At 58.3% G+C, this 17,908-nt stretch overlaps 8 protein-coding genes across 8 annotated transcripts; 5 read left to right on the forward strand and 3 right to left on the reverse strand.

Moving 5' to 3' along the window:
* Positions 1 to 21: 21 nt before the first annotated feature.
* PSEUBRA_001047 (Short-chain dehydrogenase/reductase SDR) lies at positions 22 to 927 on the forward strand (the record flags this gene model as incomplete). The annotated part of the gene is made up of 1 exon (XM_016434332.1): positions 22 to 927. One exon carries the CDS (start codon positions 22 to 24, stop codon positions 925 to 927), a length of 906 nt encoding a protein of 301 aa, XP_016294092.1.
* Positions 928 to 1,327: 400 nt separating this feature from the next.
* On the forward strand, positions 1,328 to 2,929 carry PSEUBRA_001048 (FAD dependent oxidoreductase; the record flags this gene model as incomplete). Its single annotated transcript, XM_016434336.2, has 1 exon — positions 1,328 to 2,929. The coding sequence occupies one exon, from the start codon at positions 1,328 to 1,330 to the stop codon at positions 2,927 to 2,929; it is 1,602 nt and encodes a 533-aa protein (XP_016294093.2).
* Positions 2,930 to 3,226: 297 nt separating this feature from the next.
* On the reverse strand, positions 3,227 to 3,857 carry PSEUBRA_001049 (Ribosomal protein L7/L12, C-terminal; the record flags this gene model as incomplete). The annotated part of the gene is made up of 2 exons (XM_016434348.2): positions 3,227 to 3,356; positions 3,439 to 3,857. 2 exons carry the CDS (start codon positions 3,855 to 3,857, stop codon positions 3,227 to 3,229), a joined length of 549 nt encoding a protein of 182 aa, XP_016294094.2.
* Positions 3,858 to 4,535: 678 nt separating this feature from the next.
* PSEUBRA_001050 (F-box domain protein) lies at positions 4,536 to 6,569 on the forward strand (the record flags this gene model as incomplete). The annotated part of the gene is made up of 1 exon (XM_059464566.1): positions 4,536 to 6,569. The coding sequence occupies one exon, from the start codon at positions 4,536 to 4,538 to the stop codon at positions 6,567 to 6,569; it is 2,034 nt and encodes a 677-aa protein (XP_059321110.1).
* Positions 6,570 to 6,744: 175 nt separating this feature from the next.
* Positions 6,745 to 8,463, reverse strand: PSEUBRA_001051 (Dolichyl-diphosphooligosaccharide--protein glycosyltransferase subunit WBP1; the record flags this gene model as incomplete). Its single annotated transcript, XM_016434346.1, has 1 exon — positions 6,745 to 8,463. The coding sequence occupies one exon, from the start codon at positions 8,461 to 8,463 to the stop codon at positions 6,745 to 6,747; it is 1,719 nt and encodes a 572-aa protein (XP_016294095.1).
* Positions 8,464 to 8,743: 280 nt separating this feature from the next.
* Positions 8,744 to 10,369, forward strand: PSEUBRA_001052 (Protein of unknown function DUF926; the record flags this gene model as incomplete). Its single annotated transcript, XM_059464526.1, has 1 exon — positions 8,744 to 10,369. The coding sequence occupies one exon, from the start codon at positions 8,744 to 8,746 to the stop codon at positions 10,367 to 10,369; it is 1,626 nt and encodes a 541-aa protein (XP_059321111.1).
* A 106-nt stretch (positions 10,370 to 10,475) lies between these two features.
* Positions 10,476 to 12,767, reverse strand: PSEUBRA_001053 (DUF71 domain protein; the record flags this gene model as incomplete). The annotated part of the gene is made up of 1 exon (XM_016434349.2): positions 10,476 to 12,767. One exon carries the CDS (start codon positions 12,765 to 12,767, stop codon positions 10,476 to 10,478), a length of 2,292 nt encoding a protein of 763 aa, XP_016294097.2.
* Positions 12,768 to 12,980: 213 nt separating this feature from the next.
* PSEUBRA_001054 (Helicase, C-terminal) lies at positions 12,981 to 15,587 on the forward strand (the record flags this gene model as incomplete). Its single annotated transcript, XM_016434340.2, has 1 exon — positions 12,981 to 15,587. One exon carries the CDS (start codon positions 12,981 to 12,983, stop codon positions 15,585 to 15,587), a length of 2,607 nt encoding a protein of 868 aa, XP_016294098.2.
* Between the last annotated feature and the right edge of the window lie 2,321 nt (positions 15,588 to 17,908).

Consider the following 17,908-nt stretch of genomic DNA (forward strand, 5'->3'; position numbering starts at 1 on the left):
AACCTCTCCTACTCGCACCGCATGTCTGCTCCCTCTGACTCCGCACGCCCCTGGGCGCTCATTACGGGCGCCTCCGAGGGCCTTGGCAAGGAATTCGCCGTTCAAATGGCGCAACGCAAGACGCACAACCTCATCCTCGCTGCCCGTAGCGTGGACAAGCTCAACTCGGTGGCCAAGTCTGTGTCCGATCTGGTCGAGTGCAAAGTGATCAAGTCTGACCTCTCGGTCGCGGGAGCCGCTGAGAAGCTAGACCAGGACACACGCGATCTCGACGTCGCCCTGCTCATCAACAATGCCGGCGTTGCCTTTGGCGGCCCCTTCGAAGACATGGAATACAAAGACGTTCAGTCTCTCGTCGCGATCAATGTGGTCGCCCTCACAGAGCTCTTCCACCTCTTCCTGCAACGCATCCGAAAGCAACACACCAAGCTCAAGGAGGCGCAAAAGACGTCTAGCTACGCACTTTCGGGCATCGTCAATATTGGGTCTATGTCAAGCTTCATGCCCATCCCCTCGATGGCTTTGTACGCCGCATCCAAGGCGTTTGTGCTTTCGCTCACCGAGAGTGCCTACGCTGAACAGCGCAACGAAGGATCAGACCTTCGTATTGTGGTCAGCTGCCCTGGCGTGACCAAGACCGAGATCTGGACCAAAGGAGGTGCCAACGACAAGGGCCTCCTTCTGCCGCTCGACACCCCGCAGCACGTATGTGCCGCCACTCTGTCTGCCCTCGATGCGCGTAACAAGCCCGTGATCATCCCCGGCTACTTCAACAACATCTCGATCGCCAGCTTGCGCATTGCGCCACGCAGCCTGGTCCGTTATATCAGTCGCCGCATGATGGGCCAGGATTTGTCTCTCCGTGATGCGGACGAGGTCAAGGAGACATTCGCCAAACTCGGCCGCTCTGTCCCTACTCGTTCTTGATGTAGTCAATGTGATCCACCTTGCCGCTTCGTGCTCGTAGTGCAGCCAAAGATGAGCGCCCGTCATCATCGTGAACTTCTCTGAAGCATGGCCATAGGTGAGTCGAAAATGCTATATTGTGAGATCGGACAGTAGAACAGGCCGCGATTTTGGCGATAAGCAGATCCGCCGGCTTTCAGAACGGCGTTGCTCGGTGACACCAAACGACGATGCACCTCGCGCTTCCAACATCCGGCCACCATCAGCTCGGCGTCCTACATCATTCGTGCCCCGGATCTCTCCGCTTCCCAGGTCCTCCGAGTCACTGTTGGCTTCCATCGTCTCGAAGTTGTGGAGTCGGCTCGTCTACAAAAGGGTCAACACCCGGAGCTACTAGCTCAGGAGCAAGTAAGGGACGGCCATGAGCTTCGCAACGTCAACACGCACGGCTGCGAGCCGGACACCCCTGTTGCGCCGCAGCCTCGCCACCGCAGCAGGCACATCGAATCCGATTCGACCACTCATCGCTTCGCTCGCACCTCGATCCCGGTACCCAGCCAAGGCGCCTGAACTCACAGTCGATCATCTCGTCGTCGGGGGCGGCGTCGTCGGTCTCTCGATCGCATCGGCGCTCGCTGCACGTTGGCCAGAAAAGACGACCTACCTCGTCGAGCGCAACAAGTCTTTTGGCGAAGAGACGAGCTCGCGCAACAGCGAGGTGATCCACGCCGGTCTCTACTACCCTGTCGACTCGCTCAAGACTCGCCTCTGTCTACGCGGGCGCGAGCTCATGTACCAGCGATGCCAGGAGCAGTCGATCCCTCACAAGCAGACCAAAAAGCTCGTCGTCGGCGCCGACTTCTCGAAAGGCTACCTGGAAAAGCTGCAGTCGCATTGCGATGAGCTTGGACCGCTCGCACCGCCGACACGGCTGATCACGGGCCAGGAAGCGAGAGAGCTCGAGCCGAATCTGTCCGATAACATCGCCTGGGCTCTGCTATCTGAGCGTACTGGCATCGTCAGCAGCCACGAGCTCATGGCCAGTCTCGAACGCGACTTGCTCGAAGCAGACAACGCCGAGATCGTCTACGACACCAAATTGGTCCGCGTGGACCCCAATGAGCCCGATCGCAGCGCTGTCAACTCGAAACGTGGAGGCGATGGTTCGCAAGACGGGTGGATCGTACAGACTGTCACATCCGAGTCGAGCTCCTCTTCAAGCGATGCCGATGCGCTACTTGCCAAAGTCGTCATCAACACGTCCGGACTCAACGCTCCGATAGTGCTGAACTCGCTGCTCTCAGACCTTGGTGGGACGCAGGAAGACGCCATCCCAATGTGGCACTCCAAAGGCAACTACGCCTCGTACAAGGGCAAAGGCGCCACGGGCATCCAGCACCTCATCTACCCCTGCCCAGACACACGGAACAAGGGCACCCACGCACATACCTCCCTCGGCACCCACCTGACACTTGATCTGGATGGCAATATTCGCTTTGGACCCGATACGGAATGGATCTCCCCTCCTACCTCTGAGAAAGACGCAGTCGACTTTTGGAAGCGAGCCCTGGTCGTCGACGATTCTCGTATCGAAACTATGTACGACTCGATCACCGAGTACCTGCCGAACATTGACAAGGCGGGTCTAGCGCCCGACTACGCGGGGATCCGACCCAAACTCATCGGTCCAGATACGAAGGCGTTTATGGACTTCCAGTTCCTCTGGCACAACTCGACCGGTTTGGCTGGGCAGAAGCTCTGGCAGCGTGCACCCGGGCTGCCTGCACCAAGCACGAGCTGCATTTCCAAGGCCAAGGAGAGCGTGGACAAGGCGGAAGGTGGAGCGATGATCAGCCTGCTAGGCATCGAAAGTCCAGGGCTGACTTCGAGCCTGGCAATCGGGGAGATGGTCAGGGAGATGATCGCCAAGCACTTTTACAACGAACATCCCACCCGCCAAGCAAGCTCGAATAAGGGCGCGAGGAACGAGGACCATGCTCATCGGCTAGACGCGTGGGCGTAGATTGCAATGCAGTCATACAAACTGACGCACCTTGTGTGAGACTTGTGCCGTTACGACAAACGAGCGGCTGCGGTGGTCAAGAATGAAAGCGAGCATTGTCGGTGTCGTCGGACGGACAAGCGGTTGGACTGAGATGATACATTTTGCGGATTGAACGGTTGAATGAGAACATGTGACACGATTGCAGCGGTAGCGTCTGAAGTCTAGTCGTGAAAGTCGATATGGCTGGTCTGAGCGTTTGCTGATATGTCGGTGAGTATCGAGAGCGTCCTTTCGAGGTCAATTCTGTCGGACAGTCTACTCGAGCTCGACAGTACCACCAGCGGCCTCGATAGCAGCTTTCATCTTCTCGGCGTCCTCCTTGTTCAGTCCCTCCTTCAAGATCTGAGGTGTCGACTCGACGAATTTCTTGGCCTCGACGAGGTTCCTGTAGACGCAACATCAACATACAAATACGTGTCAGTAGCTGGAGCGTTTGCACCACACCATGTGCAAGAGCGAAAACATACATATTCGAGTTAGCAGCCTTGACTTCGCGAATGACTTTGGCCTTGGCGGTAGGCTCTTTGAGACCGGTCAACTTGAGCGTGAAGACGGTCTTCTCCTTGGGCTTGGCGGCCTCTTCGGCGCCTGCGTCTGCTTCAGCTGCGGGTGCGGCGGCGGGCGCAGCCGACGCAGCAGGCATGGCAATCTCGGTGATGTTGAGTCGGGTCTTGAGATGCGAGACGAGGTCGGCGGCTTCTAGCAGGGTGAGCTTCTCGATCTGGTCGACGATGCCCGAGATCTTGGCGTCTACCGCTGGCGCTGCATTGCGACATAGAGCAGTGCTGGACAGAGAGCGGACGGCCGAAGGTGCGATACGACGTGTGCTGCTGCGAAGAAGAGTACGAGAGGACGAAGCGACGGCGCTTCCGAATGGCGACATCATCGTGAACTGCCGGGTAGAGTGGAGATGGTGGAGTGCAGACGATGATGATGTCGAAGACTCGGACTGTCAAACAAGGTCTGACTTACGCAAAATCGCCCAAAGTCGGGTCTCACAATTTTCTTCTCGCCGTTCTTCCTGGACCAGCTCAGGTCACGCACCCTGGTCAAATCGGGCTGGGATTTCTCGCACGAGACCCTTACAACGCAACCCGCACAAGCTGACACTTTACTATCAAGACATGCATGTTTGGCGTTGCGCCTGGTAGTCACCCTCCTTGCTTTTGCGATGCGCTCGGGAGTAGCTTGCCATGAGCAGCATGTGAATCGTCTGTGATCGTCAGGATCACGGCTGTCAGGGGCGATCACGGCTTTAGCTGGCGCAGATCGACGACGGAATGCGGTCTGGGGACAGCTAACGGAGGGACCAGGAGAGCCTTTTGCGATACCTGTCGAGGTGAGAATAGCCGCCATTAGTAGTGTGCATCTCGCTAGAGCTCGTGACAGCCGCGTCGACGCGTGTTTCCTATGCCTGTCGGATGATGGCTGCGATCATGGTGAAGGTGAATCAGGGATCACAACCGAAAAGCTGTTGAGATGTGGAGGCTCGATTGACATTTTCAACCGCAGCCCCCTTCTCCTCCTCTCCCTTCCACCAACCGTCCATAAGGCACCGTGAAGCATGGGCAGACGCCGCGCTGCCAAAGGACACCATGCTGCTGCCAGTAACACGAATTGGATCGACGTGCCCATCTTCCGCTTGCCCACCGATGTGTGGCTCCACATCTTCGCAAGCCTCCCGTTCACACCAGCGCCAACACTTGCGGCGCTCAGCGTGACGTGCAAGCGCCTCTTGCAGCTGGTCGACGAGCACGGCTGGCGTACTGCTCTCCAGCAGCAGTTCTCACGGGTGCCATTGGATCGGATCCTCGAGCAGGCACATGTAAGGAGGTCAAGGTGGTGGGCAGCATGTTGGTACGCTGCAGCCCTAGACTACGCCTGGGATGGTGTGACGCTTCGACCTGCGTACGGGGACGTTCCGAAGATGGAGGGTAAGCGGATCGCACCTGGTGGAGGGAGAAGAGGAGCAGGGGACTTCGCGATACCCACCCTGACATTGGGAAACCAGTGGATGGTCGTGGGGGTGCGGTCCGAATTGTGTGTATACCACGCGAGGCCGCGGACTGGCAAGGGGAGGAACGCCGTTGCGCGAATAAGGGTGGACAGCCGAACAGAGGCTGGAGAGGGCCCGAGCACGAGCATAGCTTCAACGAGTGCGACAAAGGGCAACGGGAGCCTGGCGGACGACCCATATCAAGATATCACGGCGCTCGAGGCCATCAATGCGGAGGCGAGTCTGGTGGCTGTTGGGTACGCAACCGGTTGCGTACAGGTCATCGCGCTCAAGTCGACCGAGGGAGCGAAAGGCAAGTGGAAAGCTGAGGTGATGCACCACTTCCCTTCGACGGGACGGCAAGATGTCGCAGGCATCTCGGTACGGAATGGGATCAGAGCAGCCCCCCCTACACACTCCAACGGTTCCACATTGACACACACGAAGGCAGAAGATTGCTTGTTAGCATCGCTGTCGAAACGGGGATGCCCACGGATACACACTGTCTCACCTCAGCTTGATGGTGACACGGGAGGCGGCCCAGCGACGTGGTCCTGGCAGATCGACTCCGATGGCGAAGCAGTGCCTTTGGACCCGAACGGGGACGATACAACTGATTCAGGCACCAACACGCCGAGGACGCACTTTCGCAGTGCGGCGTTCAACAATGCGCCGCTTGAAGGCTCAACAGGGGCTACTCGCGCATGGTCAGTCTTGCTTGGCAGTAGCACCGATACACGGAAGCAGAAGGCTGGAGGGGACTGGTTGGCGGTAGGGCTGACTGCCGAGCACGCCGTCTACATCTACCCTCTCGACCACCGCGACGGTGTGCAGCTGGAAGAGCCCTTCTATGTCGCATCGACCGGTCAGCGCACGAGCGTGTACGCCATGGCTACCCCACCCGCGACTTCGAGCCTGCCCTCGTTCCTGCTCTTTGTTGGGTTCTACGACGGAGTGGTGCGCGTGTACGACACTCGGCAAACGCACCCCGATGACGGATCGATGAGCATGCAGAGCCTCCACGAGGCGCTGCCGGTTGGGACCAATGGTGCTCGACCTCGTCGCCGCCATGTCCCTCACGAGCTCCACCCCATCGCCCACTTCCGGGACACCTACAGCACAGACGCCATCTACAGCCTCTCATTCGGTGGGACTCATGCAGATCGTCTCGTCGTCGGCGGAGCTCGCTTCGCGCAAGTCCGCGTGTTCGACGTGTCGAGCCTCGCCGGGTACGACGTACCCCTGCTAGCACCATCAGATGGAGCAGGCGGAGAGGGCAAGGACTGGACAGCTTTCGCCGTGCCTGGCGCCGACAGCCCGCTGTATTGCGTCGTTGGTGAAGCAGATAGGTTGGTCGGTGTGACCGATAAGACGATCTGGTCATTCGATTTTGGTGCGCCCCTTCTTGAGGCGGCAAAGGGAAGGAAGGGTTCGGATGAAAAAGGTGAGGCGAAGGACAAGCGGGATGACGGGACTGTGGCATTCTTCAGACATCGCGATGGCCGTCTCTGCTACTCAAATCTGGACCATCGGACGAGGACGAATATAGATACGGTTATCTTTCCCTCTTCAAGGGGAAATGTATATCGCAACTTTCATTGAAGCGGGGTCAATACGCCGCTGGATCCCCTACCGTTGCTCCCGCTAGAACACATCAGCCCATACACGGTCCGGCTGAAATCAGAGCTGTCCTCTTCGTAATCACACATTCGCGCACACTCTGTCCTCGTCCCAGACAACTGATCACTTTCTGAGATCCTATCTACAAGGGCTGCACCTAATTGTTCTTCTTGCCCGTGCTCGGCTCATCCCTGATGGTGAGCCAGATGGCGACAAACACAAGGAAGCCAGCGACAGTGCTGAACGCGCCTGTGATGTACGGCCAGCTCGAGCTGAGGAACCTTGGATACTCGTCGTGATTGAACGGCCTTACGGGAGCGGTGTCCTTGCTCTCGACAAAGCTCAATCCCTGGCGCTTGAAATCGAGATGGAATGTGAACACGCCGTGACGATCGGGCACCTGGAAGGTTGTCTCGAATCTCTGGAAAGCCTGGCTCTCCCCCTGACCGGCTCCAACTGTGGCAGGGGAGATATGGGTGAAGTTGCCCGAGTCGACGGGCGCAAGGTGGGCAGTGATGTACGGATCCAGCATCTTGAACGCCACCTGCAGATCCAGGCTCTTGTCCGCAGGAATGAAACCGAGCTGAGGGTGGTGCTGCACGAGATCGACGCTGAACTGGACATGATCCTTGATGCGATACATCCTGCTGCCCTCTTCCGTTTCCTCGTAGTCCTCGCGCGTGTCAGACGGCGATGACTTGACACGGTGGTGGTGTGTAGCAACGACCTTGAGCACGCCCTTCTCCTGGAAAGCCCAGCTGGTCAGATCGCTCACCACCAGCTCGTTGACCTTGCCGCAGAGCGAGTCCGAGAAGAAGGCGTCGGAAAGCAGATCCGTCGAGCCGAGGAAGACGGCACGTGCGCTATTGGATGCCAGCTGGAAGCCTGATACGAGCGAGACGACTTGCGTGGAAGCAGAGGTCGGAAGACCCGCAACGAGCTCCTTGCGTGACTCGAGAGATTCTAGGCTAGCGCGGTTCTTCGCGACCCAGCCGTTCTTGCCCAGCTTGCTGGCTGCTTTACTCTTGACGACGGTCGGTACGGCGCGTGGTGTGGAGAGGATTTCAGACGTGAACGCTTCACCATCAACGATCCTGGTCGTGGTGACGGTGACCGGTGCCGGGGTGGAGTACGAGGTCGATTCGACCACATCGTCTTGCTCTTTGACCAGCGCGGGTACGTCCGAGGAATAGCTCGTCGCAGGGGGCAGGATGAGCGGGAAGGCGAGCGGGTTGGCTCCCACCCTGTGCGCAATTCCGCGGTACAACAACGGTGCGTCCTTCGCCGCTCGCAACGTTTCTGTCGAGAAGACGTTCGTGTTGGGCACTAGTCCGCCCGTGCTCAGCCTCGCCGTAGCGCTCTTCTTCCCACCAACGAGCACAGAAGTGTGATTGCCAGCATCCTGATCGCTGTACCGGAAGTGGTCGACGAGCGCACTGCCCCTTTCCTCGAACTCGAGCGAGAACTCGCGCGCAAAGTCGCGGTGCATCTCGCTAGCGGTGGAATCGAGGCCAACGAGCATGTTGCCGCCGGTCTTGAGGTACTCTACGAGCTGTTGTGGTGAGATGTCTGCAGCCAGCGACTTGGCTGCAGGCGAGAGAAGAATGAGGTGGTCGTAGGAGAGAACATCGTGCTGGACCAGCTGTGGCTTTACATCGCGTGGGGCCTTAAATTCGACGCTGTAGCCGCGGGAGGAGAGCGAGGCGAGGAAGGTCGAGTAGGTGGACTTGACGGACGGCTCGATGACTACGAGGACGCGGTTGCCGGTTGCTGAGGGCAGGGCGGAGACGAGGCTGGAGAAGAGGGCGAGAGAGATGGCGAGGAGCAGCGACAGGACCGGGGCCAGCGAGCGACGCCGTATTGAGAAGTGCAACATATTGGACGTGTCGCTGCTGCTGTTGAGGAGAAGCAAGCGATGGATGATGGTGAAGGAGGAAGGTGGTGAGCGGGTGTCTGTGCGCGCGGCTTGTTTCGAGTCTCCAGCTCAGCTTGCCTTTGCCGCTTTTCTTCCACTCGCACGGCTGCTTTTCACTTTAACATATCCGCGGTCACCAAAATGTCCACTTAGCCGAGCTGAGCTTTCTCGACCCTTTCTCAAATGTCAAACGCTTCCTGCTCACCATCATCTCCAAAGCCAAAGAGCATCCAACAGCATCATGCCTACCCTGGCGGAGCGTCTCGGCTCGAGCGCTGCTGACGCCTCAGGGGTGCCGACGGGCTCCGAGCACTCTGATCGCGAGCAGCAGTTGCGTGCCCGATTGTTGGCCTCCAAGCAACGACCCCGAGCCGACGATGGCGAGCATGACGATACTCGACGAGATTCCGATCGGGACATTCTGTTTCTCGGGTCTGTCTCGCAAGAATCCGAGCAGCCAGAGCGGAGGCAGCGACGCTCATCGCCCTCGTACGACGCCGCGCCTTCGACATCCTCAGCTGCCATGCGGCCTCCACAACCCTTCACACATCCAGACCGACGACCACCCAGACCTCAAGCAGATCGATGGGTGCCACCGCCTCGCGAAGATCCAGACTCGCGCTCGTATGACCGTCGCGATAATGACGACAGAAGGGAGCGATACGGAAGGCGCGACCAAGACGATGACTCGCGTGGAAGCTGGGGTCCATCGCGTTCAAACGGCGGCGGTCGAGGCCGATACTTTGACGACAATCGCAACGGCAATGCAGACAAAGATGACAGGAATGAGCACTCAGAGTATGGAGCGGCGCAGTGGAAGCGGCTACCACGAGACCCTTACGCTTCGAGCATGTCGTCCGGCGGCAATCAGGCCAGTGGAGGGGATGGCGGCTTCTTCAGCTCGCGCAACGAGCAGCGCAAGAATTCCACCATCTCCATCTGGCCACCGAGCCCGCCGCATCCGACGCTTGACAGTGATGAAGAGCGAGAGAAGCGTAAGAAGCATCGCGACAGCAGCAGCAGGCATAAGGACAAAGACAGGCACCGGAGCAGCAGCGACAGGCATCGCTCGTCGAGAAGTCATCGTCATCGATCCAGTTCGGACCGACATCACCGCTCTAGCAGGCATAGGGAAGATGACCAGGATTCGCGACGTCGGCATTCACATTCGTCTCGATCTCACCGCCGTGACGACGAGGAGGATAGGAGAAGGAGCTCCAAACGATCCCGCTCTAAGGTCTCGGATGCGGATTCGGACCGCTCTGACTCCGAGTCGGATTCACGGTCGGACGCAGACTCGTCTCGGCGTCACCGCCATCACAAATCGAACCGATCGAGCGGACACCGCCGATCCGAGTCGGACAAGCGCCACCGAAGCAGTCGCCATCGCTCTCCATCAGTACGCACCTCCGACTCGGAAGCTGACCAGAAGCCCACCGCGCCATCCCACCGCGACTCCGCGTCTGGCACAGACTCGGACGTCGAAGTGGGCCCCGATCTGCCCACCGTTGCTGCCGATGGCAAGCCCGTCGACCCTCGCGCCTACGGTGGCGCTCTCCTCCCCGGCGAAGGTTCGGCCATGGCATCCTATGTGCAGGACGGCAAACGGATCCCGCGTCGAGGAGAGATCGGACTGTCCTCGGACCAGATCGAAGCGTACGAAAAGGCAGGATACGTCATGAGCGGCAGCCGACATCACCGTATGAACGCGGTGAGGATGAGGAAGGAGAATCAGGTCATTTCGGCGGAAGAGAAGAGAACGATGTTGAGACTGCAGGCCGAGGAAAAGGCGAAGAAGGAGAGGGAGATCGTCTCGCAGTTCAAGGAGCTGGTGGACACGCTGCAGCCGGGCAACGATGGCAGGTGATTCTGGACATTTCAGCTATTGCAGCACGGTCTACGACATATCAACGCAGGAGCTTGCTCTTCAGTTCTGTCGATGATGGTTCACACGCTTTCATTACAACCTGACATCAGATACCATGCCATACCAGAGCAACGTCCACTTGCTGTGCTGCCGAATCAGCGCTGAGGCTGTGTAACGCTGAGCAGGAGATCAGTTGAGAGTCGTACAGCTTTTTTGAGCCGTCTCCTGCGTCCAAAATCCAGAGTAAACGCTTGAGGACGTCCATCGATTCTCCGACTTCCTTTCCGTTCGGTCGGAAGAGCTGTGTGGCGTAAGACCGATCCATGCAAGACCGTAACGAAGCTCTGAGTGCGTCTGTCGCGTCACTGTCCTGTTCGTGTGCTGTTGTGGAGGACGGAAGACATCGCATAGTGAGGACGCCGAAAGCGCTCTTGGCTAACGATGAGCTGGTGATCGTGTGGACGACTTCGAAAGATTCAACCGTGGCGGTCTGACGGGTGATGCGGACGTCGGTAGTATCGGAACCTGGTTCGTTGTCGTCATCGTCGTCTTCGCTCTCATCTGAAGGCACGGTGTCCTCAGTGAGCTCGATTGGCGGCGGGATGCGACCTGTGTGCGCGGTGAGCTGCCACTCGATCGCTGCGCTTCTCGGTAATGACGCCTTTGGAAGCACGACAAACAGCATCGGCCGCACCTTACTTCCGTCCCCGCCTGTCTGACCAAGCCAGTTCTCCGTCTCCTCTCCCTCCTTCTCCTCCTCACCATCATCATCGTCATCATCGCTCTCGCCTTGACACATCCACGCCCGTCTCGCAATCTCCACCCTCCCCACGTCATCCAACCAACATATCCCGCCCTCGACCCAGCCCTTCTCCACACTGCGACCACCCATATCGTTCATCGTGGCCTTGAGTATCCTCCTCGCATGTTGGACACTCAGCGCGGTCTGCAGCTCCTCTTCTTTTGGCAAGCTCAGATCGGCCGGTGTCAACCCGATCTGGCCTGCGACCCAAATCTTCTCTGCCTGCACCAAGCTCTGCGAGTACGGCCCGATGTTTGCTGGTGCCCAGAAGGAGCGCCCTTGAACATGAAGCGCGCGCCGATCGAACGCGGGCATGTCGTCGAAGGCGATGGCGTTGATCACCAGATCACAGCCGGGAGGAAGCGAGGTAAGAGCTACGCAGGCGCGCGTGGGTGGCGAGACACCGAAGAGCGTGCGGTAGACCGAGTTGACGCGGGCGAACTGAGTTTGAGAGCGGAGATACAGGTTGATGTGCGTGATGTGCTGCATACCGAGAGGTTGGGATGACAAGGCCGAGGAGAGGAGGGAACGGATGGTGCCGAAAGCGTTTGCGACTTGGTCTTCTACGGAGACGGGAGAGGGAGAGGAGGTGGAGAGGCCGGTGATGTTGGACATGACGAGATAGCGACCTTTGCGACGTATTGACGGCGATGGATACTCCAGACTGCTGTCTTTGATGTCGAGGCTGCTGACTCGGTTGGACAGATCTGCTGCGTTTGTACGGCTTGCGTCCTCCTCGGCTTGCGCAGCTCTCAACGTCCTCCTCCCGATAGCATCCAGTAGCGGCGGAGTCCTCGCCGTTGTCGCAGTAAGTCCATCTTCCTTGTCGACCAGCCTCGCATTTTTCAACCGCAGATAGCTGACGCTTCCAAAGCCACTATCCGAATGCACCACTGTCTCTGTTTCGCCCACCTCGATCCGCTTCCTGAACAAGGGCGAATCGATCGTCAAGGTCTCGTACTCTCCGCCTTCCCCGCAGACGTGCGCCCCATACATCGACGATAGCCTTTCGAGCTTCATCTGCATCTGACCTAGCGTCTTGCCCAAGTCTCGCTCGTCAAGCCCAATCCCAGCTACCTTGATGAGGATTGAAACGAGTCCTGCGTCGAGCATCTCTGCGTACAGCTCGGACTGCGAGCGTTGCCAGAGGAACGTCAGTGGCGTCAAGTTGATATCGGGGCGCAACGCGACGTGTTCGACACGCACACGCTGGTAATTGGATAGGATCGCACCAACGGAAACGGCCTGAATGTCGGGATGGTGTGCCTTGACGTCGGCGAGCAGGTGGTAGAGGTCTTCCGTTTCATCCTCTGTCGACGAGGAGGTGGATGAAGATGCGGTGCGAGAACCGTACTCGGAGCGCTGATTGACAGCGGTGCCCTTGATGATCCGACGATAGAGCGGAAGACCCATCGCTTCGGCGACGAGATGGACCGCATCGTGCCCAACCGTCTGATACATGTACGAGTCGAGCTCATCCTTGGACCCTGGCGGCGCGAGGGTCGCTAGCGCCACCAGCTCGTGACCTTGTTGGACGCAGTGGACGAGATTGTAGCATGAGTCCTTGCCACCAGACAGCAGCCCGACTACCTTCATGGCTGCCGCACTTGACCGTGGTTGTAGCGAACAGGTGATAAAGGTCGTTAGCGAAGAGGGTCAAGGGAGCAAGAAGAAGAACCCAAAAATGTGGATTACGTAATTCAATTTTTCTTGCGGCTGCTCCACTTTCTTCTCGACTTTGCATAATCTTCTTGACCGACCTCTCCTCGTCATCATCCGCCATCAAGCATCAATTCGAGCGGCAGGAGGATGTGGAGAAGGACGTTAGCTCTAGCCAGCACCTCGACTGCGGCTGCAGGTCCGTCGACCTTGACACTGCGCACAGCTGCCGTGCTCGCTCATGCCGACTGTCTCCTCCGCCTCCCAGGACCGTCGACTTCATCCAACACTCCTCTGCGAAGCTTTGCCAGCTCAGCATCGCCTGCGCGAGGCGGTCCGAAGAACTCCTCAGGCAAATACAGAGATGACACCCGGAGATCAGACTATAACGATCCAAGAGGCAGAGGCGGCAAGGACAGGAACGACCGATTCAGCAAAGGCCGGTTCCAGAAGGGCCCGCGAGCTCAACCGAAAGATGTCGACTTCTCCGTTCCTGAGCCACCAACGTCGCAGGAAGTGGGACGAAAGCTAGTGGCACAGCTGACGGCGATTACGAAGGATCCAGACTTGCCGTCGCAGCTCGTTGCGTACGGCATCAAAGGCAGGCCGGCAGAACTGCTGCTGCAAGTTGCTGGGGATCAGGAAGGCGATCAACGGTCAATAGCACGCAACATCTCAAAGACAAATAAACTCAACGACTCAGTCACGGCAATCAAGCTCTTCCGAACGTGGTCCGAAGGTGCCAAAGAGTCGATCTTGGATCTTGCTGTTCTGCACGATACTGGCAATGCGGCACAAGCGCCCGAATTTTCGAATCTCTCGGATGCGATCGCTTCCTACACCATCGAGGGGGAAGCGTGTCTTGGTCGATTCTGTGTCTCTGCCTTCCTCGACTGGGTAGACCGTGGGCTCGAGTCTCTGTACTCGTCCTTGACAACAAAGGATAGCGCGTCGTCATCTCGGACCGCAGCTGAAGCAGCCGAGATCTCGCTCGTGCGCTCGCAACTCTCCCTCCTCCGATCGTGCATGGACATTCGCTTCCCCGTCCACCAGTTTCCAAAAGCACGAACGCTGATCCGCAACATCCACCTGCACGTCGGTCCGACCAACTCAGGCAAGACGCACGGCGCGCTGGTGGCCCTCTCCAAAGCTCGCACCGGTATCTTCGCCGGTCCTCTCCGCCTCCTCGCACATGAAGTATGGGATCGGTTCAACAGTGGTACAGTCTCGCCTGGCGTTGCAGCACGAGCGTGCAACCTAGTCACTGGTGAGGAGAAGCGCACCGTCGACCCGCTCGCCGGTCTGGTCAGCTGCACGGTCGAAATGGTCTCCACCACGCGCGCCGTCGACGTCGGTGTCATCGACGAGATCCAAATGATAGGCGATCCACAACGCGGTTTCGCCTGGACCAACGCCGTCCTCGGTCTGCCCGCGAAAGAGCTGCATCTGTGCGGCGAAGCGTCGGTCATCCCGCTCATCGAGAACCTCGCCAGCGCCTGTGGGGACCACCTGACCGTCCATCGCTACGACCGACTCACTCCGCTCAGCATCGCCAAAGAGTCGCTCGATGACGACCTCTCCTCCATCACCAAGGGCGACTGCATCGTGGCGTTCTCCCGTTCGGGCATCTTTGCGCTCAAGCGGGATATCGAGAAGAAGACTGGGCTTCGGTGCGCGGTAGCTTACGGCGCACTGCCACCAGAGACGAAAGCGGAGCAAGCCAAGCTATTCAATGCCGGAAAGCTCGACGTCATGGTCGCGAGCGACGCCATCGGGATGGGGCTCAATCTTCGCATCAAGCGCGTGATCTTTGACACGCTGAGCAAGTGGAATGGCAAGGAGGAGGTGATTCTGAGTGCTAGTCAGATCAAGCAGATTGCGGGTCGTGCGGGGCGATACGGTACGCAGGACAAGGACACGCAAAAAGCGGATCTGGGAGGAGTGGTGACGACGCGGCACGAGCACGAGTTGGGGATACTCGAAGCCGCACTAGCGTCGCCACTGGTGCCGATCACGCGGGCGGCCATCCAGCCGTCCTCCGAAACGCTGAGCCAGCTCAGTGCGATGCTTCCCAGCATCGAGCGCGGGGTCATGCGCACACTGTCGCAGATCTACGCCGACGTAGCCTTGCTCTCGCGCATCGACTCGACCAACTTTTTCCTCGCCGACTTCAGCCAACAACTCACCATCAGTCCTTTGATCGAGAGTGCGTCGGGTGGGATGCTGACGGTGTCCGAGCGAGAAACGTTCAGCAACGCCCCAGCCAACACGCGAGACGAGCGCGTTTCGGCGTTCCTCACCAACGCCGTGCGCTTTTTCAGCCGCGGTGGGCTGGTCGAGTTCGATCTCGCCGCAAAGGATCTGGCGATGCTGGAGGTGGAAGAGGAAGTGGTCTCGCTCATGCGGCAAGCGGAAGAGGCACGGGAGCGAGCGAGCGATGCTGGCAAGGAAGTGAAGCCGCTGATTGCATACCTCAACGGCGAGGGCGGCGGCACAGCCCACCCGCTGATCAACATCACGACCATGCTGATGCTCGAATCGCTCCACAGGTGCTTCACGCTGTACCTGTGGTTGAGTTTTAGATTCCCACTGGCATTCTGCTGGAGGAGCGACGTGGAGCGGAGGAAGAAGGTCGCTGAAGAGGCGATCGATTTTGTGCTCCAGGGGATCCGATTTGGGCGCGCGAAGCGGTTGCAGGCGCTCGGAAGGGGGATGGAGAGGAGGCGAGAGAGTGGGTCGGAGAAGTTCGGCGCTTGATCGAGCAGATAGACAGCTCGGAAAGATCCTACGTGTTGCCGACGGCGACGAGCCAACGACCTCCGCGCATGCATACAAGACGTTACCCCACTCGAATTTCCTTTGACGCGGTCCTCGACGTGGGGGCGCATGAAAGACGGCGCCGTGCGGGAATCTCCCCCGCCAAGTGAGGCTTGCGACGTGGCGAGCCCCCGCCTCGCCCTCTTGGCGCTTACGAACCCTGATTCCGGCAAAAGTTAGAGCCTTTCTGAACTGGTATGACTCCGACGCTCGACCGCGTGTTCGAGAAAGCTCTTGAGTTTAGTGCCACCTTGGCAAGATGGAGGCTCCCCTTGGTTGGTCTGCAGACGCCAAGAGGGGCACTAAAAAAGTCGGAGCGAAATGCAAAGCCCTAAATTTGGATGCAAAATGTGCATTCCAACACTGAGACCAGCGCGCCTGTTGCTTTCTGCCAAGCAAACCGCTGCGCGTGCCAAAAAACGGTTGCAGCGGGCAGGGTAGAATTGACCGATGGCTCAAGATGCGGTGTTAACTAGATGAGTCGGAGCTCGCTCATGCACGGCGGCAAGCGATACGGACTAGCGTGGTCTATATCGGGCTGACATAGTGTTCTGGGGCCAAGTGGAAGCCTGTCATGAGCTTTCGGCAATGGCAAAATGGTTCAGACCCCTGACATCGAGGTCGATTCGACACACAAGGTCCCTACAGCCTCTGTCTCGATAGTTAAGTGGGGCTGGCCAATCACAGGGACGAAAGTCAGCGGACGGAGGCGGCAGCTTGCGGCAAGAGAATTGACCGGTGTTTGCGGTGGGAACCTACGGCCTTTTCTTGGCGCAAACCCAATCGAAGCCGGAGCATTTGGCGGAACGCCAATTTTTGACAGGCCAAAAGGTGACAACCGCGAAGATCATGCGATTACTGCTCGGTGATACGCCCTCTCGGCATGAATTGGGCCCTTCCGACTTTTGGCAGCTGTCCCTTTCACGCTTCTTTCCGTTGATCACGAGCTCTGCTGGCGTCTACGTCGACGGCTTGATCGAGCCATGAGGTGCTCCAACAAGCACGCATTGTCACGCGGTGCTGGACGGAACCCGCTCGGTGCTCGCTTCTCACCCAACCTACACTACTGCAAGGCGGGCACGCTTGCGCAGTAGGATAGCGCCGTGTGGGGCCCACAGGGTCTTGGCATCCCAGCTCTGATGCTGACGTCGTCTTATCGCTCCTCACCATCATCTTGCTCGATCTTATCTTGAAAAAATTAAAAATAAATCTGCAAACAAAAACGTCATTTTGGGCGCAGCAAGACGCGTTGGGCTGCCTTGGCACTCCTTGACGCTGTGCTGCTGCCTGGCTGTCCGCTGCCCAGACCGCACTAAACGCAGGCTGCCTAACCGAGAAAACTCAATATTCTCCGTCCCAGCGGCCAACTCACACGTTGGCTCTAGCCTCCTCTTGGCGGTAAGGCCGTCTTGCATAATGCTGTGTGCTCGCCCCATTGTGTCACCTTTCACATTGCGCTGAGCAAGCATGACGCCGTCACAGTTACCACACCAGTTCGCGATCGATACCAAGGTCGGCCCCCAGCCAAGCCATTGTGCGCCTGTCGAACCTCATTATCGACTCATTGTGCATACAGTGCAATGCGACATCGAGGGTGAAAGCCATGATGGTGGTGGCTGTGTCTGACTCTTGCCAGCAGCCTTATCGTCATGCAGGACTACCATGCGTGGAGCGGCGCACGTTCACATCAACACCCTTGACAGCGCCCTACGTTCCGACAAATTGCCAGGCTAGCAAACGCCAAGAAATGGCACATTTTGACGTGCTTCTCGTCTTCATGCGCATTCCAGTCTAACCGCAGGCACTCGCCGCCTTCCTTCTCCGCCGTGAAACGCACTCTCAGCGTGCTCAGTACGCATCGATTCGCTAAACTTCATCTTGTTCATCGTATGAGAATGCCGAGTCTAGAACTGTCTCTCTCGGTGCGATTCTGTTCTGACTTGCGTGACAGCCCGAGAACAATGCTAGTGGCCATGCCGGTGATTGCGAGATGCATGCTCGTCGTTGTCTTACTCTCCTCCTGTGCTCCAGCTACGTGCACCTGTCATTGATCCTATGCATGTCTCGACGAGCCGTTGACAGCCACTTTGGAGTCCCGACCCGCAGGCTTCTTATATCGACGCCGTGTCGGACTGAGGCCTTTCAGCTGGAGTGCGCTGCCCCATCAGCTGATAAGCATTCGCTACACCAAGTACATATACCCATTCATCCATCTATTCAGCATCGCCCTTGTTCACCCACCATTTCGTCTCCTCATAGCA

The sequence above is a fragment of the Kalmanozyma brasiliensis genome (assembly GCF_000497045.1).
Source record: "Kalmanozyma brasiliensis GHG001 unplaced genomic scaffold PSEUBRA_SCAF12, whole genome shotgun sequence".
Taxonomy (NCBI): domain Eukaryota; kingdom Fungi; phylum Basidiomycota; class Ustilaginomycetes; order Ustilaginales; genus Kalmanozyma; species Kalmanozyma brasiliensis.